This window comes from Aulonocara sp. 'chitande type north' Nkhata Bay, linkage group LG13 (genome assembly GCF_057382095.1).
Source record: "Aulonocara sp. 'chitande type north' Nkhata Bay isolate Kocher_YH1m ecotype deep benthic linkage group LG13, A_spYH_male_GT1.1, whole genome shotgun sequence".
NCBI classification, from domain to species: Eukaryota; Metazoa; Chordata; class Actinopteri; order Cichliformes; family Cichlidae; genus Aulonocara; species Aulonocara sp. 'chitande type north' Nkhata Bay.
Genome location: NC_141356.1, coordinates 16,100,063 through 16,121,662, shown reverse-complemented (window position 1 = coordinate 16,121,662; position 21,600 = coordinate 16,100,063). Strand labels below are relative to the sequence as shown.

General features: G+C 37.0%; 1 protein-coding gene across 4 annotated transcripts; it reads left to right on the top strand.

Moving 5' to 3' along the window:
* The first annotated feature begins 9,306 nt into the window (after positions 1-9,306).
* On the top strand, positions 9,307-21,337 carry lnpk (lunapark, ER junction formation factor). 4 transcript variants are annotated; one of them, XM_086258855.1, is made up of 16 exons: positions 9,307-9,446; positions 10,415-10,485; positions 11,765-11,806; positions 12,002-12,052; positions 12,145-12,281; positions 12,496-12,554; positions 13,109-13,149; positions 14,246-14,329; positions 14,423-14,474; positions 14,638-14,754; positions 15,017-15,103; positions 15,384-15,489; positions 16,142-16,212; positions 16,535-16,705; positions 17,878-17,958; positions 19,248-21,337. In XM_086258855.1, the coding sequence occupies exons 2-16, from the start codon at positions 10,459-10,461 to the stop codon at positions 19,445-19,447; spliced, it is 1,326 nt and encodes a 441-aa protein (XP_086114981.1). In that variant the 5' UTR covers positions 9,307-9,446; positions 10,415-10,458; the 3' UTR covers positions 19,448-21,337. The 4 variants fall into 4 exon arrangements, with proteins under 4 accessions (XP_086114981.1, XP_086114979.1, XP_086114983.1 ...); XM_086258853.1 differs by having other exon boundaries at positions 14,999-15,103; XM_086258857.1 differs by lacking the exon at positions 17,878-17,958.
* Positions 21,338-21,600: the final 263 nt, after the last annotated feature.

The window sequence follows — 21,600 nt, the reverse complement described above, 5'->3', positions numbered from 1 at the left end:
TAATGAAGTAATTTTCTGTAATATCTTTAACCAGTGATTCTTTTAATTTTAACATTTACAGAATATTTAAATATACTTAAAACTGTTTTACACATTTTGTAACCTTGTAATATTGTTCATCCTTGGTCAGGTTTCCCATAAACAACAGATGTTGGAAACTTTAAAGCTATAAAATTAAGTCATTAAACTGTCACAAATCAACATCTAGGTTGTCACAACTCCCACTAAACCCATTTCAAAAGAAACAAGTCTGTGTTACTATAAACAGTCCTGTCACAAGGGTATTTAATATTATTTCATTACTTTTTACATTTAAGAATATATATGCGACATTAAACGAGACAAAAAAGAGGAATTAGACATTAGACAATGTGTCAGTGGTAATGATAATCTTTTTAATGTTTGATCAACAACAGTTTCCTCATAGTCCTCATATTCATCATCCTTAAACGAGTACATAAAGGAAATCCAGGAATATAACTGCACTTCTGTTGATTTTGCTGATTAGAGGAGAAATAGCAAAGAGGCAAACATCAAACGTTATGCAAAGATGATTGTTTAGACTCATATTCATTTGGTTTTATATTCAGCTTCAGTATACTGAGGTACTGACTACTAAACTGAAGTTATTAGCATTAAGCAGGACATTTTTTATGAATGCATACACATTAACGTCATGATAAACACCAACTTAAAGAAAATAACATCAAAATCCAATATACATATTTTTTAAAAGATATTAACAGAAAACTCAAAACATATATTTTGTTTTGTTTGTTTCAAATGAAAATGGTAAATGGCCTGCATTTGTATAGCGCTTTTCTAGTCCATAGGACCCCAATGCGCTTTACACTACATTCAGTCATTCACACACTGGTGATGGCAAGCTACATTGTAGCCACAGCTGCCCTGGGGCGCACTGACAGAGGCGAGGCTGCCGGACACCGGCGCCACCCTCTGACCACCACCAGTAGGCAAACATGGGGTTAGTATCTTGCCCAAGGATATTTGGCATGCAGCCAGGATGCAGCCTGGGATCGAACCACCGACCTTCTGATTAGTGGCTGACCTGCTCTGCCACCTGAGCTACAGCCACCCCTATGGATAAAACTTCATGCTTGCTCACATGGCCTTGTGTTCAAAGGACATGGCCTGAGGCAGAGAGAGCATTAATGGCTTTGCAGTGAAACCACATGACTTGAAGCTGGAGTTAAGAGAAGCATTCCAAAAGGTTTTCTCAATGGCAAACATAATAAAATCTGTGTTGGTACAAGAGAAAAACACCATGAGCTCTGGGTCTTCCTTTAGCTGGGTTTGTGTATTACCCTCTTATATGTCTCTTACCACCTGCTCATAGGTGTCCAAAGGTTGCAGATGATTGTCTTTTAGTTCTTCTTCCTCACCAGTTCAGAACAGGTAGTCACAGTCTCCTGATTCTTCTCTTCATTCTGCTGTTCTTTAACCAGATTTTCACCTGAAAACAAAAAGATAGCACACTGTTTCCTTGTTTTAAAATGATGTTTTCTTCACAATGTACTGAAATAGAATTAATTTAAAAACATGAGCATACTGAGACATATTTCAATATGTCACCATTCCACACACACACACATCTAACAAAGATTCCCTATTTTATCTGCACAATTTTCATTGCTTTTGTCCTTTTAATTCCTGGAATATCAATACATTTCAAATATATATATATTGATTTGGCTAATTTCAACTCTGGATATATTGGTTATCATTAGTTTCTCATTGTGAAGACTACACAATATTCCCTGCAGCTGAACGTTTAATAGTAACAGGACAGCCCATTATTGGTAATCATGAAGTCACATAGCTTTTTGCACTTTGCAAAGTTGGTAATTACAAGATCAACAATTAGAATAGGTGTCTTTTTGTTTTCATTTAGTACATTAACTGATTAATCATCATATTGGATAATATTCCATTGTATTTGAGATATACTGATATGAGTCTTAATAACATCCAGATCGGATGGTTAATAAAGGTCAGTCTTTTAGCAGGTACTCCGCAGATTTAAAATCTATCTTTAAAAGATAAAAACAGTAAAAAAAAATATTATACGTTTATAGTGACGTAGCGCTTTACTCGTGTGCGTCACGTATAGTTGTGTTTTGTTTGTATCTAACAGAATCCTGAACACATATTAAAAGTAAAAAATTCCAAGTTAAATTTCACAAGTTGAACAAAACCTCATGGGTGGAGAGCGTTCATCATCACGCCACTCTTAACACAAATCTTTGCCAAGATGTGTAATCACATGCAGCTGCACAGCATATACGAGTCCTTCAGCCAGAACAGTGTACAGAAAAGACTTCACAATAACGAAGCAATACACATCATATAGTACTCGAGTAGTTGCAGTCCAGTAAGCTGCTGACAAAGATGGAATATTTGCGCCTAAAGTCATTGTTGGAATTTATTTTAATTTTGCAATGAAAATTGGGAAAAGCGAAGAGTAGAAATGCCATTCAATTGCATTGAAATAAACTATCAAATCCAGTCATGTGACCGCTAATCTAGAAACCCTTGTCTGATGTGGAGATCGTTTTATACATTCTCGTACTATAATTACGCCGTGACTTCAACTTACTCAACTTCAACTGCCGTTTACACTGTGGCCTACTCTCCGGTGCAGTCTCCCGGCCCTCTGATATGGCTCTGACTGCACCGGCCTCCTCTCGTATCTCCAATGCAGTGACAACTCCTGCACTCGGGCTGTTTCATTTCTTTCTCGTGTTGGTTCCCAGGTGTAAATTCCCTTCTAGGAATCAGTCCTCGATGTGCCTACATCCGTCTGATCGAAACCATCTTCTGTTGGATTAGCGAGGAAAAATTTCGGAACATCATGTGTCCTTTGGAGAAATCCTTGGATCTAACGCCTTTGCTTAAAAATGGGTTTAACGCGGGCACTGTAAACCAAGATACTCGTGATAAGCAGCTTCCCCGGCAGCTTGAAGAGAGGGTGGGAACAGATCCTCCTCCTAAAGGGTCAGTTTGGGCCACATACAGCCCAATTTGATGTAGAGTGAGCTGGACCAGTAAATGCTTAATACTGTACTGGAGACAATACACTTGTTTTGCACTAAAAAGTTGAACAAAGAGGTCCAAAGAAAGACATTCCTTACCGCACTCCCTTGAAAAAAATCATGTCACGGAGCACTTAAATTAAATTAACCTTCTTGTTTAATGTGTAAAGCATTTACTGAGACATCTTTTAAAAAGTTAGGGTGATTTTAAAAATATAACTTTGCAGATTCACATTCTCCGTTTGTTTTGTTATAATTTATGTAATTTACAGATTGTAATGGCTCTACAGAGACACAAATCCTTCACACATAGTTTTTGTAAGCAAAAACAATATTATTTTACCTCTTTATGAGCAAAAATATAGAAATAGAAGGCATAATTTTGGAAATTCATCTATTAGGCCAAAATGGACAAATGGCGCCTGCTCCCAGTGTTTGACACCTTTGCAGTTGCTTCTTACACAGGAGTTACAATTAAAATGAACTTGTAGTTTGAGTCTCTCTAGGATGTTAAAACACCTTCAAAGATAAAACTATGAAATAAAACAGAATAAAAAGATCGTGTTCGCATGTGCTCATTACCCTCAAGACAACAGTCAATGGCCCTCAGAAAGGAAAAGCTAGCATTTGACCTTGAGTCTCTTTAAACTTGGTCTTCTGAGTATAATTAAGTAATCCTACAGGATGGGCTGGATGTTTTTACACTGAAGCCACATCAAATAAGGCCTAATAAACACCGTGTAAGTGAATGTCATAAGAAAAATAAGGAATTCTAAACTTTTAATTCCACACCTGATGTCCAAAACAAATTTGGATTTTCCATGGAAAAGAACGAAATAACAAATCTTACTAACACAGATGAGAATATATAGTGGAAGAAAAAAAACTGACTGTAGGTCTTTGATCTACCTGCAATAAGTTCCAGCCCTCTTTTGGACCCTAAAAGAACAATCAAGAATGGTTTATTAGATCGTTTTTAATGGATGAAAAAATTATCAATTACCAATAATCAGTGGTAGTAATAATATTAGCAGTAGGAGCAGTCTCATAGTATAGTCACACAGTGGAAGTAGCAACTTATGAAATATGCTTTTTTTTCCAACTGATGGATGTCTTTTTAAATAGTGAGGAGTAATTTCAACCCATTCTGCTACTATATTTTAAAAACAGTATGAGGTGACAAGTTATTGTCTAATAAATATACAGAATGTGTCTAATCACTTTCATTGAGCATTCACTTATTATGAGAACATCTCACTATGTGCCTTCAGTGAAAACATGACCAGATTTTTCTTTTTAATGGTCTCACTGTAGTAACTTAAAATGTATCCAATTTTAACATTTAGATTAGCCGACAGGCATTGATTAGAAAAGCCTTGTTTAAGGAAAGTGACAATAATGCATGGTTCACATCTTCAAAATACTTTACATTGTGAGCATTTGTGTTGCTTTCACATGATAAAAGTATAGCAAATATCCCTTATATTTCCTGAATACTTTCCTAACTAAAGCATACACTGTCAAAAAATTTAGATCTGTAAGTCATTTTGCAAAAGCATACATATTCATATCAAAATAAGCAACTTATGATGCCCCCACTTCATTGCCTCAAACAATATTGAAATTCACAAGGACAAAAGCTGGTCCTTCTGTAGAAGCATGGGAAAATCCCTGGACTAAACAACAGCCAAATCATGAAAGTATCGCACAAACAAATCCACCACCACTCTCTTGTTTCTAACCTTGGCCTGCTGCCTTAATCAGCTGAGGTTCAATACATCTGCAGCTGTTGTAGGAGAAGACAGAAGGCATTATAGGCAGCAAGTGAGGAAACTGCACCAGAGGTGTGGTTTACTGATTGGCTGATCTTTTTGTGAAAGCTGTTCTTCAAAAGGATCTGTAGCCTCTTATATGAGGCATAAATCTCGACTAGCTTTGCAATGCAATAGTACAGTCCCGAGAAATAGCTATATTATAAATATAAGATGTGTAAATGTAGTTACCATTATGTTGACAGGCCTGCTTTGAAAAAACTATTCTGATCAGTTTTGGATGGTTTGTGATTATGATGTGTACAGATCAGTTACTTAGCTGGTGAATTGACCAGGTTCAGTGGTAACCAAACTAAATTTTCATGAAGTACTTTTGTGCAAAACAAATGTAGAGCAAGCTGATGCAAGTCTTTAAATGAGGCAAAACATCCTTGATGGCAGAAATCACAAAGGACTGGTGTATTTTAATTAATGTATCAAATAAATATATCCAGTGAAAATGATGCCCACTGCTCACCATTTAACCATATGGAACACAATATGCTTTGAGATTTTTTACTTTGTACAATGTGTGTATATTAAACGGTAGTTACTGTAGCCCCTGTGGACGTCTAGGACACACGTGATAATGTCTGGCATGCAGAATAGGCTTCTATAACACCTTCTCATCGCAGAGTGCCAAATACCGATGTTCGTTCTAAACGGCAGCTTACAGTGGTCATAGTCGTTACCTTTGGTAGTGCGTATGTTTTAGTAAAATTAATATAAGGCTGTGTATTTTTAGTAATCTTGTTCGAAAAATGTAGTTACTCTAAACTGCGGTAAGAAAAAAAAATAGAAAAAATAATGTTAGGGTGTGAAACGGCAGTTGTAAAAGCAAAAAAACAAACAAAAAAACAAACAAAAAACCCCCCACAGATAATGAATGAAACTTATAGTGCACTAAAAGCATGTGTTGTTTGTCCTCCATCGATTAACTAACCAGATTTTCATTTACAGGAAATCCACCCACGCCAGGAAAATAATATCTTGTAAATTCTGTATCTCCTAAATATCCGCAAATGTATTATTATTAGTAGTAGTAGTAGCAGTAGTATTGTGAAATTTCGCGCAATTAATATGTTGTAATATGTGTATAAGTGTTTAGGACAGTGTGTTTAGGACAGTGTATTTAATATTTTGTGTTTTGATATATTGCGACACAAAGCACTGAACATTTTGGCCTCGCACCTCATTCAGTGAAACAGATGCCCAAAACTAAACCAATAAATAAATAAACATAGGCTATATTAAAATAAAATAAAAATGATGCGGGTAGATACATTATTAAGGCAGGTTAGTGAGGGTCAAACAGTCGAAACACTAAATGTAAATAAAACCAGAAAAAGTATAAGAGGCGAAATTATTAACATGTTGCCTAATGCCCTAATCAGTAAAGTATGAAATCCTACAGTTAGAAAGGTAGGCGGAGTGGCGTCATCCAGAACAAATATACGGGCTCTGCGTTGGACATTGTCCATAAAGCAGGTCTTTATTTTTTTAATTACACACACTGACTACGGAGTCCAAAGAACGATCTATCCCCACCACACTCACTTCGAAATATTCGTCTTCTTCTTGTCACGTTTCGCTAATTGAGTGCAAAGTGCAGGGGGCCCCTCATCCCTGACGTGCACCCGAATCAACGTCGCCTGTTCAAAGTCGATTGTAGCGCAGCTTTTAATGCAAATAAGGACTTTAAATGAATGAAGTTGGAGAGGAAGCTGCAAATATCGTGGAAATCATAAAAGATCTGATAACAACATTTAAAAAATTTCTCGTTTTTTAAATTGTTTTTGTGGAGTTATACTTTTTTGTTACATTGTTTCTGTATTTTTAGATACGTATGCAGAATCTGACGTTATCAACAATTACCCAGGCGATGAAATCCCTGTTAAAAAAGCTGTTTCACACATTTTTTTCCAATTCTCTTTAACATAAAAACATCTCTTCTCTACTTTCATCTAAATAGAGGAAAGAAAGATTAGTCTAATTAAAAACTCAATTAAATGCGCGTTTTATTGTACTTTGTCTAAAATTGTCAAACACCAGTGATTATTGTTTAGTGACATCCAGCTGTCCCGCGTAAATTAGCGTGTGTGTACTCTATGCAAGTAGAGCACTGGAGAGTTGGAAAAGTCCCTGTTGCTCATTTTCATTCAGTGTTTAATTTATTACAGGTTAATGAAACGGAAATAACATCAGCATCAGGATTACTCATCAGCTATATATACAGCATAGGCCTATCTTTGTGTGTGTGTGTGTGTGTGTGTGTGTGTGTGTGTGTGTGTGTGTGTGTGTGTGTGTGTGTGTGTGTGATTTTTGTGTGTGTGTGTGTGTGTGTGTGTGTGTGTGTGTGTAGGAGTGATTGTGTGTGAGAGAGAAAAGAGGCAGAATTTTATTAGGCCCATAACTCTTAAGACTCCAGAGGAAGCTGGAAGCATAAAAGTTGAAGGCCAAATCTCTGCATACTGCAGCCAAATCTGAAACAGCTCGGCTGAGAGCTGAGAAATAAATATTGGTGAGATATCACAACTTCACATTTCCTGCGATGGGATAACAGTGAGACACCACGGGAACTTGTGATTAAGATGCTGAGCTGGAACCCAAATGGTTTTTTCTTTTTCCTTTCTTTCTTTCAAGCCACTTTCATGTACTAAAGGTTTATATCAAAAAGAAGGAAAAAAACATAATTTAGACCTATAATGGAGGCTAAATGTACACATATGCGATTTGTTCAGTTGTTTAGTTTAACACCTAGGCATATACATATTCTCAGTCCTACTGGTGGGTTTAAAGTCCACATCATACAGTAAAACTGCGACATCTAATGGCAAGAGTTGGAATTACAATTTAAAGTTAGCCTGCAGCTTTGTCGGCCTTCAGGGTACAGATGTTGACAACAAACTGGGGAACTACAAGAAAAAGGCTTGACTGGCACTGAGTTGAATGTTTTCATCTGTAGTGTTGTTATGGAAGAAAGTAATGTCTTATTACACAGCTGAAATAACTGTTCAGTTTTATGCTTTTGGAAACATGGCATGATGCAAGAATTTCAATAGAAAATACTCTCCAGTGCTTTAGTATTATTATTATTTAGCTTAGATGGTTCTCCTAATTTGACAAAGACGAGAGAAAAGGCTATTAAAGCTGTAGCTGTTACTTAAAAATTGAGACAAAGCACCATATACAACTCCAGTTTTTTTCTGATGTTCTTGGTTACACTACTAAATTGACCTCCAAGTTACAGCAGTGAAGATGCCCCAAGGGGCCCATGTATATGTCATCCTCTCATAAGCAGCCAGCTGAGCCACTGTTTTAGCCCATTCATCCTATTTCTCCAGCGAGTAGTATCCGTAAAAGCCCAAACAATCCATCTTCTTTCAAAGAAGAAATCAAAGTCCAAAAGAAAAAAAAGAGCGAGCTTTGTAGAAATCTGAAACCTCTTTTTGAAGACTCCAAACATAATCTTTCAGGTACCATTAGACCAACATCTGAGTGTGTACAATACATTCCCCTGGTTCTGGTTCCCATTATAAAATTGTGTAGTCCATCTCCTTATATTATGATTATTACCTCTCAAAATAATTTACACATATGCATATATTTGTATTGTACTATATGTTGATGATACCCACATAAAGGCAACCTGCAGATATTTGTGCTGATCCTATAAGTCCTCTGGTTTTTCCGCTGAGTTATCAGTTAGTTAACAGAGCAGACTTCTAAAGCGAGAATGGTTCCTTTGATTCACATTGATTTATTTATTTATTCACCTATTCATTCATTTGTTTTGCAGTAGCATCAAATTCATTAATAGATATGTATGTTTTTCTCTGACAAATCAAATTATATGTTAACCTTTAAATGCACAAGTGGGTCAGAAAAAACCCCGCAGCCTTACCATATAGTTGTATATGTCAGAAAGAAAGCTGCTGTACATCTGAGCGCAATGTATCACAACAAAATGGTGGATGAAAATACCAGAAAGGAGAAAAAACACAATTAATCACATTCTACAACAAGACCAAAGGAGGTGTAGATACTATGGACCAGATGGCTGGAAGCTACACCTGCATGTATGGAAATGGTCTGGAAGGAAAGCCAGTATTAAGTGAAAAGCAATAGATGCTACTTTGAAACACTAGCAGCGCAGAAAACTATCAAGAAAGTGTTCACATCCATGACTTCATGAAAGTACACCAGCATATCCTATACAAGCCATATACATGTTAAACTTGTGTTTTTAATGTAATTTTCAATTATTGTGGACCAATCTGCCTTTCTTGTTTTCATTAGTCCTGTTTTTTTTAATTTTTTTAAAGATTGTTTAATAACGTTAGATAAAAAAATAAATTTCACAAAATGAAACGAAAAAGACTACACCGCACAGGACTCTGGGAAATGGGTCAGCCCAGCCACGTCACATACGTTCCGTTACGTCTCAACACCGCGCCAAACGCTCTTTCTGGTTGGCAGTTGAAATGTCAGTTTAGGTATCATTAGCAGACAAGATGTTCTTGTTTCTGCGTGAACTTTACTGAATGGTCAGTGAACAGAAACACCCAGACATCGAGTAAATGTAAGTTTCCTCTGCGAATACGTATTAATTTGAAAAGACCACGTAAAGATGAATATTATTATCACAGCGTGCCTGCTGCTGATGTCGGCACCAGTATGTTGTTATTATAGAAGCTAGCTTAGTACATCAGTTTACGTACTTTCTTGATCAGAGTTCTGTATATGCCCCAAAAAGTAGTGGTCATGCTAAAGCTTAGTTTTCTAAGGCTCTTCTTTCTTCTGAGTATTTAGGTTACCGTGGCTGATTTGCAGCAGTGTAAAATGAGCAGCTAATACTAGCCATAACTACCTTACGTTAGCAGGAATACAGCAAGTTATATCATTGTTTGCTGCTGCTGTCAATAGGAAATATCTTCTTTAAATAGCTAGGAAATACCAGTTATAAATCTTGGCAGCATCATTAGCGGTTATGTCTTGTGACCGCCCAGGGACTTGACTCCCAACTCTTAAAGCTAGGTCAGCTAGCAAGCTAGGTACTCAGCGGAAATACAGCACAGTTGGGGCTTTATTCATGTTGCTGTGCATGTTTGGAAACTACAAACTGTTTCCAGTTTCAGAAATATTTGTAGCTGGAATGACAGCGGTGACATTAGCCGCGGCTAGACTCATCTCATTATAGGGTCTGGCCATTTTAAAGTGAAGAGGATGGAACTTGAATCAACTGCTATGCATTGCATTTAACCAGTGAGATTCTGAAAATTTAAATAAGAAAGTGAAAAGTGATATATTTAGCCACCTTGTTGCATGTATAAGGAGCCATAGGGAGAGATTATGTTCGTAGATCCATTGCAACAAGAGTTGCCATTGTCTGTGATTTTGTAGGCAGCTTCCTAAATACTGTTATGATGTAAGTGCATAAATGTCTAGGTCAGGCTCAAACGTGGAGTTTAATATCAAAAGTTGTGTAACTTTTGCAGCAAAGACCGTGTGCTTTGTTTACCTGTAACGTGTTGTTTGTGTGTTTCTTAGTGAACCAAAGAAATCAAAGCAGAGACTTGTGTAGTTTCAAAAACATGGGGGCCCTAATATCTCGATGGAAGGTAAGTGACTGACAGAAAACATGTTTGAATACAAGAAAATGAAACAGAGAAAAATTCAAAATGAAAACTGCATTTTGAATAAAAACATGATGAGAAATTTTCTTGGTTATGATAAATCACAGAGTGACTGGCATTTAAAAAGTTGATTGTATTGGATTGAATCCAAGTGATTATTTTGAAATGAACCACATGCACTGAATTTCCAGTCAAATGTCTAACCCCAATCCACAAAAAAACCCAAAAAACACTTAAAAAGCTTGTCAACTTTGTCCAAAATATGGTTTAAAAGATTTTTTTTTAGCTCACTAGTCATACTCCTTACATTCAAAATAACTTAACTGACTCATTACTTAACACATACATACATATACATATATATATATATATATATATATATATATATATATATATATATATATATATATATATATATATATATATATATATATATATATTTATTTATTTATTTATTTTTTTTAATTTATTTATTTTTTTTAATATTTGCCAAACTCGTTATTTTTACTTCACAAGCCTTGAATAATTAAATAAAATGCTAACTCTGGATGCTGATTCTCAGTAAAGTTTTGCCTTGTGTGACTCTACTGTGAGACAGTTTGATAACTATGAACAGATTGAGCTTAGCACCCAAGCTAGGTGAATTCATACACTATATTTAGACATACTAACCAAGTCAAAGGGAAAGAAAGAGGAGCAGACAGGCAGCATGAGAGACTTTGCAACAATGAAGGTATTGATTGTTTTTCTCACTCAGAAAATCAAACATCCCATTTGCTTTAAGTTTCCTTTGACTAAAATATTTAGTTAATCAGAAGGGTATACTATGAAGGAAGTTTAGCAAAGCCGGGATTTTTTTGCTGGCTTCTCAAAACCTAAAACCACAGTCAAAGGTAAGGGATATCACAATGGGACTTATCAACTTTTTTAAGTGGGCTTTCTGGGTTCTGCTTTACATATAAACCATATTACCCAAGCAGAAAATCTACATTGCTCTTAAAACATGTTGTTCTAGTCATAACCTATAACCTGGCTCCAGTCAGGTTATGTGTTAAGCATAAGTTGCTACAGTGATTTAGCAAAACAAGAGACACTATTGTGAGACAGAAAACTCAAAGCTCAAAATAGCATGATAAAACCATTAATCTCGCTTTTTTTGCAGACCCCTCTGTAGATGAACTCTTGATAAATCAAAATTGAGTCTTTATTGGCAAATCAGTTGATTACGCTAATGGTGATTTTCTGACTTTTATCTGCAATCCAGGCAAAGCTAACAACAGTTGAACAGCTGGAGAACCTGGACAAGGTACTGACTGTGTATATTTTTTACCTGATTTTATGGATTTGCACAATGTTTCAATTCCATTTTAGGTTTACTAAAAATATGATGTAGTATGCCACCTGGAAACACCAACATACAACAAATACAACTACAAACCTGAGTACATTCCATAGTAGTTCTTTTAGTGTATACATAATCTTTACCATGTTTCTCTTGTAGGAGATTAAAGAGCTGGAAGAGTTTAAAACTAAAAACCAGCGTCTGCAAAAGGTAATGTCAGCAAAACATTAAAGATCTATAGTTGTATTCTTGAGCTGTCCTTTCTTTTTCTCGTTGATATATTTGTATGTATCTGTCTGCAGCTATGGGTTGGCCGTTTACTACTTTACTCATCTGCCCTTTACCTGTTGATCTCCCTGATCGTCTACTGTCTTTACCTCCCCGAGCATTGGTTGCAGAGAATAGCCATGGCCCTGCCTTTCTTCATATACCCTGTGCTGTGAGTGCCATTGTTGCTTTTCACAATAATTCACAGCGTTGTCTTTGTTTTTATCTGGTACAGATAACTTTCAATGTGTCAAAGTAAAAAATACACTTCATATTAGGTCTTATTATTTTCCATAAGTTGTGAGGAGAGAAAAGGGTTTCTGAATGTGACGAAGATGATGAAGACAATATTCTTCTCTCTGCATTTCTTTCTGGCTCTTCAACAGGGTGTGGTTCATCAGAAAGTTATTGATTTTTCTCTTCTCCAAACGCACTGAGAGAAACAGTAAGTGATCTATCAGTCTTCCTTTGCTTGTCTGTCCATTAAACTCAAAAGCACATATATTATTTTCAGGCTTCTATTAAGCTAGAAGTTGTCTCGCATAAGATACAATTCGGTTGGATCAAATCTGTCTACCTACTGCTCGCGCTGTGCCTCCTTCTATAATTAATTAGGTCATACTCATAGTTGAGCACAAGGAGGCTCAGGCAAAGTGGCCTGCTGAGCAGTGGCCTATTGAAAAATGGCTTGAGGAGTAATGGTTGTTGACTATATGATTTGAAGCATTTCATTTTGATTGTCCTTGCTTACAAATGTGTTTTCTTACAACCTAACTTTGCGACTCGAGTCACACTCTTATTGTTGACAGTACATACTGCTTATGCTACAAAGACAAAGTAGCATAATTTGTTCCTGAGATATGTTAAGATACTAGCAGAATCACAAATTGAGCATATAATAATTTAAACTGTGTTTTATTTCCACAGCATGGGTCGATGGAAAAAGGAGCTTATTGGAAATGATGCCAGTTGACTAAAGTTATTCATTCTTCTTTTTAGGTGAAAAACTCGAAGATTTAAAGGCTGCCAAAAAAAAGATTGTAAGTATTCAGTCTTTCACTGTAAAGGCCATTACACACTGAATGCACTGCAAAATAACAGTTTGAAATTACAAACTTTTCACATTTGAACTTGTAGTGTAACACATATGAATGCATTGCGCTTTTGCTGGAAATTCGTCCTCAAAATATGCACTGTGAAAAAAATACAGTTAGTATTAAGTGACGATGAGCTGGTCCTGATGCTTCTAAAGAAGAAAAGGAATAAACAGATTTTGGGTTCAACTCTCAATTCTCATAAGAAGGCAGCAGCAGAGGGAATTTCATTTTTTAATCCAGGAGTTGAAGCTGTATCACAGTCGCTTTCGCGGCCTGTTTTTGTTGATGGCAGAGTTAGGACTGAAGAGGCAGAGAGATAATTTGAGAGAGCCGATGGACCTGAAGCAGCTTTTAGCCGCGTGTCTTAGATAAAATAGTTATTTTATAATTTGTATATTCATTACAGGTTTGTATTTTGAGCTACAGTCTGCTTATTGCCAAATACAGTGGTCTGATTGGTCAGATCTCGTTATTTGGATCTGAAAAATTGTGTGTTACACGTCCAGTTTTATTATTTTATTTAACTGTGATTGAAAAATTGTAAGTTTTCCCCCAGTTTTGTCTGTTTGTTTTTTTAGTTATTTTTTATTTCTCTTCAGGATTGCAGTGGTATGTCAGATTAAAATTTCCACTCAATCTCCGAACCCTCTGTGGTATCAGAGCTGGGTCTGTTCTTTTATTTTGTATGTTATTTAGTTTCACGCCTTGAGAAGCAGAAAGCATCTTCAAGAAGAAAATCATTCTGGCCTTTTTTTTTTTTTACCCCTAAGGCTTAATATCTGCTAAAATCTCAGATGAATTTGAATCTCAGTGACTTCAGCCTCAAGCTCAAGTTTTCTGAAAATCTTGTGAATGCAATAACTCGAGAACAAAGCAACATAGTGTTTTGAAATTGATACCATAAGTGTATTTACTAGGAGGCTGAGGGGTATCACTGGCCCCATCAGTATTTTTTTTTATTCCTCGAGTTACTTCAACATTTCTTATCCTGTTGAGCCTGGATGTTATAGCTTAGATTTCCCTTTTTTTGTCTTTCCAGCTTGAGGAGGTGATGGAGACAGAAACGTACAAAAATGCCAAGCTCATCCTGGAACGTTTTGATCCTGAGGCTAAGAAGAAAGCTGTGAGAGCTTTTCACTTGATGTTTATTTTATCTGTTTATTTTTGTATTGTATTTTTATTTTGTTTCACATTGCTCCGCTTTGTTTTGCTGCAGGAACTTGAGTCAACTCCAGTGCGTTCTCCGATGACTCCCAGGCCAGGACAAGGTACCCCATAATTCTGTACAGTGTTACTTAGATTTACTTGGAAAGTTTCTGATCAGAAGAGTGGAGCTCTTCAAAAGAGAGAGAGAGATTTCTGTGATGGCATAAACAAATCCTATGTTTGGAAAGGACCAAATGCTTCAATTAATTTCTTCCCCCTGGGCAGAGATTCGGCAGAGAGGGGTGGTAATGAGACCGATGCCAATGGGCACCCCGCATGCAATGGTCATGACTCCTCCACCGGGAGCACGTCCCTTGCTGGGACCAGCAGGCACACCTGTGGGTAAGCAGACAAAATGAGACACTTTAAGTATAATAAACGATCCTAATATTTCTTAAATCTCATGCCGTGCCCATTTGTGATGCATGTAAAAAGAATATTCAGCATCAAAATCTATATGAAGGTTTAGGTCAAAGGCACAGAACTAAGTCAAAGGCAGCTGTAGTAAACAGCAATGCCAGCTGCCTTTGACTTAGTTCTCTTAGATGCCAGTTTGTGTCCATCTCTTGTGTCGCTCTTCCAACAGAACGTGTTCCTCTCTCAGCTCCAGGAGGTCCACCAGACAGATCTGCTCTGTCTGCTTCGGTCCTACAGGGCGCAGTACCGAGGACTCCCTCCTCCCCAATGCTAGGTAATGTCTTTAAGAGCATCTTAGCTTGAAATCAGGCATCTATGCATGGCAAACAAGAACTTCTGCAGTGCCTGATTTCTCCTAACTTTTCAAGGTAGTAATTTGGACATCACCACTCTTAGTGTTTATACCGTTTATATTGTTTTGAGGCTGGCAAAAAGCCCACAATCTGTTTTTTTTTGTTTTTTTGTTTTTAACCCAATCTGTTTTTTTAAACTTACAAAACAGTGTATTTGTAATGTGAGTCTGTATTAATTTCCATGTGTGGACTTATTTACAGGTATGCACCCTCCAGGTCCTCCGTTAGCTAGACCCATCTTGCCCAAAGACAGGGGAGCTCTGGACAGAGTCATTGAGTATCTGGTAGGGGATGGACCACAGAACAGGTGACGATCCTTTTTTGAATTTACAGCCCTTTGTAGAATTGTCTTATTTCAAACTGATGGATTAGGCTCTACAGGAAGTGTTGGGCAGTCAATGTCAGCCCAACACTGCCATGTATTGAACTGTACTATAATATAGAATCAAAATAAATGCATTCACTCATGGTAAAGGCAACATTACATTATTCTTTGAGCTCTGCAGCTTGTACCTGAATGATCTGCATGGAAATGAACACCATAGCAAAAAATTACACAAGGGTGAAAAGCTAGGCTGCTCATTTTATCTATTATTTGTATGGTAAATGTGTTTTTAAAAAATGTAGTTACAACAGAAACTATAAAACATAAATAAAACCAGGTGGTGCATGCCAGGTTAGCTGCTTCTCCAGATAGAGTGCTGTGGGAAGTTATCCCGCCTGAAATAGTTTATAATGAACTCACACCTGTTTGCTCTTCAGCTGCACTTATAGTATTCACTATGTTTGTCTGTTGGAGTTATACCATTTGGAGAAAAAACATCATGGGAAATCATGAACTGAAAAAGATGAGGCAGGTTTTTGAGGTGTATTTTTTTTCATTGAATAGCTCCTGGAATGCAGCGATCATTATTCTCTTTGCCTCTATATTTTTCTCTGTCCTGTCTTGTTTCTTATAGATACGCGCTGATCTGCCAGCAGTGTTTTTCTCATAATGGCATGGCTCTGAAAGAAGAGTTTGAATATCTAGGTAAGCTCAGAAATGCACTACTGCATTTTTGAAGATGTTTTTTAGGTAAGACAGAAGTGATTGGAAGATTAGCAATGTAAACAATAAAACTGTCTTGACTTCTCAACAGCTCACTGAAAGCTCAGATTCCTGGATAAAGTGTTTCCATGATAAATAGGTTTTCATGGTTCTGAAACCATCTTTATATGTACAACACGTAAATGGTACAGTCCACAAATTGATGAAAATCTGGACATTCACGGATATGTGTACAGAATTTAAGCAATCTAATCGCCAATTCTTTTTTGTGTGTGTTTTCCTTTCTCTCTCCTCCTCCCTGCAGCATTTCGTTGCGCGTATTGCTACTTTATGAATCCAGCCAGGAAGACTCGTCCTCAGGCCCCCCGACTTCCAGAGTTCAACTTTGAAAAGAGGCTGCGGGCTGAGTCACGTTCACCTGGGCCATCACCACGTTCTGGGACAGATACAGAGGAGAGCGCGCCACCTTCTGGAGGTACCGGAACACTCATCACACAAATGACACAGTTGTGTCGCTCTCACCTAACATGCTAAACTCTAACCAAGCAAAAACTAAATGTTATGACCAGTGCCAAGACTGTTCTAGTTCACTTATCAGAACAGAAATCATTGTTTGTTTGTTTTTAATGAATACCTAAGTTTAAAAAAAAAAAAGAAAATTTAGTCTGAATGTAACCATAGGTTGGTTTGTATTTAAATCTAAGAGAATGGGCACACAGTTATGAGGTTCCATTTATGCCAAAAGTGTGTTTAGCTGTGAATGTTGTTGAACTGTAGTTGGTGACAACATGATTTTGACAACCACACATTTGTGTTATAGTTTGGATTTGTTGCATTTTCTTTGACACTGAATTGTAATTTGTGATCCTGATCTCAAATTTCAATGAGTTTTTTTTTCTAGAGCATTGAGCAAAGTCAGTGTCAGATTTTTAACCATTTAAAGTTTTAATACAAGGCCACAGTCCAACTGAACAAGACTTAATCGAACTTTTTTTAACAAAAGTATAGATAGGAGATGTTCCACCTTTTCTGGTGGGGCAATGAATGACATGACAGAGAGAACACACACTCCTAACTACACAGTGTCAATAATTTTGGTACAAATGGCACCCCGTATGCAGTCTTACACTTAGACTCTCCTGTACATCTTGGCTATTTCTTCCATGTCCTAACACCTGTTTTAAATGCTTCGCTGCAATGTGCCGGTTGACCTTCTTCATTTTTTTTATCTTTGATTTTTTTCAACCTTAATCCTTTTTAAAGCTTTTTAGTGAGCAACAAGTCAGATGAGGCAGCACACGGGCACACTTCGATTGTCACCACTTTTTATTTAAGGGGAATACACCGTGATTGTAAAATCAAGAAATATAATTCCAATGAGCAAGATGGAATGAGTTTCCTGTAACCGCTTTCTTGCTCAGTGCTCATGAAACTGCACAGTCGAACTAATTGAACAGAATTTCTAGGCTACATGTTTTGCAGTTTCTGTTCATGAGGTAGTTGGGCAAGAAACTTCTCTGCACCAAGTAGAAGCAGAAGCAGTTCAGCATGTATTTCAGTCAACAGTTGATCAAAAGCTGCATTCGTGCAAGTTTCACAGTACATTTCCTGTGATCGGTGGGTTTAATGGTATGATTTTGCTTCTAGCAAAAGCTCCAGCTCCGTGGAATTTGGTCCACAGTTTCAAGATCCAACAGAGACCAGAGACTCGACCTCTGCGGAGTCCAGGTTTCCCTGCCCCTTCTCTCCCTGCGCTGTGCGAACTGGCATAATTTGAACTGATTTGATTATCGCCAGATGGGTCCATCTTTCTTTGCTGTAGAATTCATAACACTGTAGAATGCAGCCAATCCCAAACTGCTACCAGTAATCAGACTAAAGCAATGATGGGTGTTAGCTGGTGATGGATGTCACCAGACCTGGGCCCGATAAGAGTCATAAATGGATTTTATCCTGCCTTAAAGAAATTTTAAAGCCAGACTGCAAAACAAAATAAATAGATAAATAAAAAATATAATGTGACATTTTTATGCTTCTGCTGATCCACTGATCCTGTATTTCTTGAGCTGAAATTATCCTTCTTGAGCTGAAATTATCCTTATAGATTATACATTTAAACAACATGACTTTGATCTGACTTATTTGACCCAGGTTTGGTATTCATTGAGTGTGTAAAATATTTAGACCTTCTTCTTAACTAAGTAATTTTTGCTTTGGAGTCCATGTAGAAACGTGAAAATGATCGAAAAAAAAAACCCCATGCCATTGTTCCTGATTTAATTCCCATTCAGCTCGAATAACATTAATATACATTTTTGGGGCAATTTTAAATTGCTCAAATATCCAAGGACTGGTAGGTGCTTTCAGTCACCCCATTGGAAAATGTGACCTAAATTTATTTACTCTGCACTTATGTCAGGAGATGTGCTGTATCATGTAATCATTGCCAATCTCCACATGAACTATAAATCCTCCACAAACAGGAATCAAATCTTCCTTTTGCCACAGTCTAGTTCTACAATACATTTCTGTGTAATTGACAGAATTTACACCATCAGATTTCTTTCTTCTTCTTTTTTTCTAGAACTCAAGTGGATTTGCCCATCACTAAATGAATCATTATACATCACAGCATTTTTCATTTTCATCCCTAAAATGTAATAACATGTACTTGAGATGTAGATTCGTATACCATAGCCTCTGATGTTGATCTTCCTGGCCCTTTAATTTATGGAAGAGGAGAGGTTTCTGGGTGTGTTAGTAAAGCTCCTTACATTGCTTGCTACTTCCAAAATCTGTTTGTAGAACTCTTGTAAACTCTTGTAAGCTTACAGAATGTTAACCTTAACAACAGGAATGCTGCTAATTTCCTTTACCACTTGATCCAAGAAACCAATCATTCGTTGTACTGCAAACTCTTCACGTTACCCCAAAGCTTGCTCTTTCTCACGCCTCCCTTCTGTTATCTTTTTGCTTCGTGGTTATATACCTTTCTTCCTTGCATGTTTTCTCCTCAGATGAGAAGGAGATGGGAGATTGTGAAGGAATCACTAAAGAAGTAGACAGCGAGTGCCCATTAGAGGAGCAGGATCAGCTGCAGCAGAAGGAGGAAGAGAAAGAAGAAGAAGAAGAAGAAATTGTTCAGGAAGAGGTGGCCGAGGATAAACCAGAGCAGAGTCGCAGCAGCCCCTGTGAGACAGGAGCTCAGCCATTGTAGTTTCTAAGAGGCCAGAAAAGGTCCACAAGGATGTGATTGTTCTGTCCAGGCAGAAGGTGATGGTAATAGCCAGGATAGTTATTGATATTTAAAAGCAGCATTGATGGACAAGGATTACCATCATCATTATTTATATTTATTAGTGAAATTGTCCAACAGTATTGCCAAAAATGATGCCAACATATCTTGGTCATGAGTTTGATCCGATGACTGGGAAGGAGTCAGATTGAGGGTTGTAGTTTGAATTTTAAGGCTATTTCTCTGTTGTGTAGTTGGTTGATTGGTGATATTGCTCTGTAGGTGCACTGACTAACTTAAAGTAACGATTTACACTCTAAGGTCCTTTTAGGGTTAATGTAGTTGGATGCTGTATGGTTTTGATAAGAAAAAGTGTTTTAGATAGAACTGCTGGTTCACACATTGTTTTTCCTCAGATGAAATGACGTTAAAAAGAGGATTACTGCTGATTAAAATGACTTCCTGAAGTGGGTGAGAATGTCAGATAGTTGTAGCGAAAGGTCAACACAAACACTCCTTATCCAGTGTGGGAAACACTGGATTTTCCTACACTATCCAAACACTGACATGCATAACACATGAAGTCCATCTCAGGATAAACCTGTTGTGAATCAGAACAGCTTCTGTTGTGTTTACAGTATGTGCATACAAGTATGCTGTTAGGTTTCAGGCTGCTGCTGCTGTGGCTTTTTCATCTTCCATTTTAAGTCCCTGATCCTATATTTCAGGCTGACAATAAAAAAACATTTATCTCTTTGGATACCGTCTGTTATAGTGATGTTTAGCCAATGCTGATGCATGTATGCTTTTATTCCCATACATTGTAATGCTTTTTGTTTCTCTTTTGTTTTCATTATATTACTGGATCTTTGTCCCAGACTGCCAATAATGAGATATGAGCAGTTAGTTGCATTTAAATCTATTGGAAGCAAAAGTACTGAAACTGAATGCTGAATGAGGGGAGTAAACCAGAGTGTGGCTAATATTGCATCAAGGAAAGGAAGGATGCTTATTACAGAAACAATTAGCTGTAGTATGTTCACTGAAAGTGGGGGGAAAAAGACTCATTCTCTTTTTTTTTTTTTTTTTTTTTTTTTTTTTTTTTTTAAAGAGGCTGAGAGAATGAATTTAAATAATGTTTAACTTCAACTGTTACGCTAAAGAATCTGTGCTCTACCAATTGGTATGGTATTCACCACTTTTCTGATGCTGATGGAAACGGGTAACATGACTCTCATTACTCTTATTTCCTTTATAATCTGCGCGTGTGTGTGTGTGTGTGTGTGTGTGTGTGTGTGTGTGTGTGTTCTCTTATTTTGTGGCTGGATTGAAACAAACTGGCCATCAAATCTGGAAAATTAGATTAACCAGAGGAAACATGTTGACTCTATTTTTCCTTGCCATCTTTGTGCAGAATACATTTAAACTAAGCTCTTACTTTTAATCAATGTCTGCAAGATATTGCCTGTCAAAAACTGTTATTAGCTTAGTTATAACATTAATATTTATTAGCTGATAACAATGAAAAAATTGCTGAATAAACTTCTGTATAGCAAGCAGAAGAAACAAACGACTTTGAGCTTAAGCTGCCAGTTTATCTGTATGTTTTCATTGCCAATGGTTTTACTCAGTTAGGATTATAATTTGCCAAATCCATTGCTTTGCTTCGTCTCTACTTCACGTCGTCATTTGCACTGAGTTATATTTTTATTTTATTTATTTGGCTATACAGTGTTTTTATTAGTAAATCAGACATTTTTTTTTTTTAAATGTACTCACTTAACCTTTTATTGCCATTGTGTTCACAGCTATTTAAGTGTATTCCTTGATTCTGTTTCGGTAAACATTAGATCATAAAATATTGAAAGAGTTTATGTCTCGGTGTTTACGTTCATTCTAAATGTTCACAGTAGGTACCTGGTGCCATTATTCTAAGTCCTAGCTGTATAGCTTAAGGGATGGGAATTAATTCTTCTTTTGGCTTGTTGTGTTATTAGGTGGAACCAGGAGAAATGGTGAGTGTCTATGCAAATGTAAATGTCCTGCATCACCGGTGTTGCACAGGTTGGGTCCCAGAGACACACCCTGATGACGTGGGGAAAATAGTTTTGCCAAAAGTTGGCTGGTAGGATTGG

Bases quoted from the DNA above. Each gene is read 5' to 3' on its own strand.
- lnpk (XM_086258853.1), top strand. From the start codon at position 10,459: ATGGGGGCCCTAATATCTCGATGGAAG. The intron at 11,807-12,001 runs GTACTGACTGTG...TTTCTCTTGTAG, and splicing joins AGCTGGAGAACCTGGACAAG to GAGATTAAAGAGCTGGAAGA. The intron at 12,555-13,108 runs GTAAGTGATCTA...TCTTCTTTTTAG, and splicing joins CAAACGCACTGAGAGAAACA to GTGAAAAACTCGAAGATTTA.